The sequence below is a fragment of the Elephas maximus genome, chromosome 8 (genome assembly GCF_024166365.1).
Source record: "Elephas maximus indicus isolate mEleMax1 chromosome 8, mEleMax1 primary haplotype, whole genome shotgun sequence".
NCBI lineage: Eukaryota > Metazoa > Chordata > Mammalia > Proboscidea > Elephantidae > Elephas > Elephas maximus.
In genome coordinates, this window is record NC_064826.1 from 7,816,309 (window position 1) to 7,817,860 (window position 1,552).

Sequence of the window (1,552 nt, forward strand, 5' to 3'; positions counted from 1 at the left end):
TGTGACTGTATTATTGCACACTTGGATGAATGATTTGAATATGTATAACCAAACAAACCAAACCCAGTGCCGTCGAGTCGATTCCAAGTCATAGCGGCCCTATAGGACAGAGTAGAACTGCCCCATAGTTTCCAAGGAGCATCTGGCAGATTTGAGCTGCCGACCCTTTGGTTAGCAGCTATAGCACTTAACCACCTTGCCACCAGGGCTCCCTTTAAAAAAATCACCACAGGGGTCCTGGTGCACAGCCCCAGTCAAAGACCCATGTCTTCTGCATTCTCTCATCTCCATGAAGGACTCTGTCCCCATGTCCCATGGCAAAGCCCTGCCACTCAACTCTCCAAGCCACAGAAGTGATTCCTCTCCTCTTTTTTATGGGAGGAGATTCAGCCTCCTCGTCCAGAAACACCAGTGTGTAATACGCTCTAGAGCATCTCCCCGTGCTTCCAGAACCCACGAGGCTGGTATAGGGGGTTCAGCTCCTCCTTTCACTGCTCGGAGAATGCCCAGGTGTTCCATGGTGACTAAAATATGTCCACTTTCCTTAACTGGAAACTGTAGTTACAAACTCCCTTTCCTTCAGGGCAAGCGTGAGAGCGGCGTTGGAGAAGGCCTAGCATTTGGCAGCCAGGTGAGAGGTGCAGGGGCAGGACACACTGCAGCTCTGTGTGATTGCTGCTAGCCCAGAGACACATGGCTGAGTCCCATCACTAGGTCCTGGCTGGCTAAGAGTGGCCTGGACCTGGACCTCAGCAGAAACAGAGGCCACTGCCCCTGCCACCTCATCTCCGAGGTCCCCAGGCTGCGTGGGTTTCCTGAACCCTTTTTATGAGGGGCTGAGGTGGCCATGCAGCACTGTGGAGTAACTGCTGGCACAAAAGTACAGAGCTGTCTGCAAGGGGCCAGCCGACCCCACCATGAGGGGGAAGTGCTCCGTGTTTGATCTGGAGACACTGTACCCATCTGGGATGTCACCTTTATTGGTATCAAGAACACCGTTAGAGTAGTGTATCAGCCAGAGACCCAGTCCCGGGTCTTGTCGGTACCAGTACATGGAGTCGTGGTTCATGTCTTGGGTGCATTGCAGGCTCATGTTCCCTCCTGTCCTTGAGATCTTGTGCCTTGGGGTCTGCGTAATGCCAGCATCTGTGTGCCCTGGGGGGACAGAGACCAAAGCTGGTGCCGAGGCCACAGGGAAATGCTGGGGCAGGATCAGGAAATCCCAGTAGAGGGGAGGCTCCTGCCCAGGACACACCTGCCCCCAGGACAGCCAGGACCAAAGTGCACAGGAGGCGCATGGCAGGAACCTGCTCTGGAGGGGCCCTTCTGAGATGTCACCCTCCTGTCCCAGCCTGGCCCCAGAGCAGCTTGCCCCAGTGGCCACGCCCACTCCCCACCAACCCCTGGGAAACCTCAGGTAAAAAACAAACATGCATCCAGCAGCTCAGAGTGGGAGGAATGCAGTCCTCTGATTTGCACAAATCCAGTGAGGAGAGGAGTCTTTTCTGGCTTCCCACAAAACAGTTTGTGCAATTCCTCCTTGACTCACTGA

At 54.6% G+C, this 1,552-nt stretch overlaps 1 gene segment (V, D, J or C); it reads right to left on the reverse strand.

Moving 5' to 3' along the window:
• Positions 1–826: 826 nt before the first annotated feature.
• On the reverse strand, positions 827–1,346 carry LOC126082175 (T cell receptor beta variable 6-5-like). The segment is given in 2 exon segments: positions 827–1,155; positions 1,256–1,346. Coding segments are annotated over 2 exon segments (372 nt in total).
• Between the last annotated feature and the right edge of the window lie 206 nt (positions 1,347–1,552).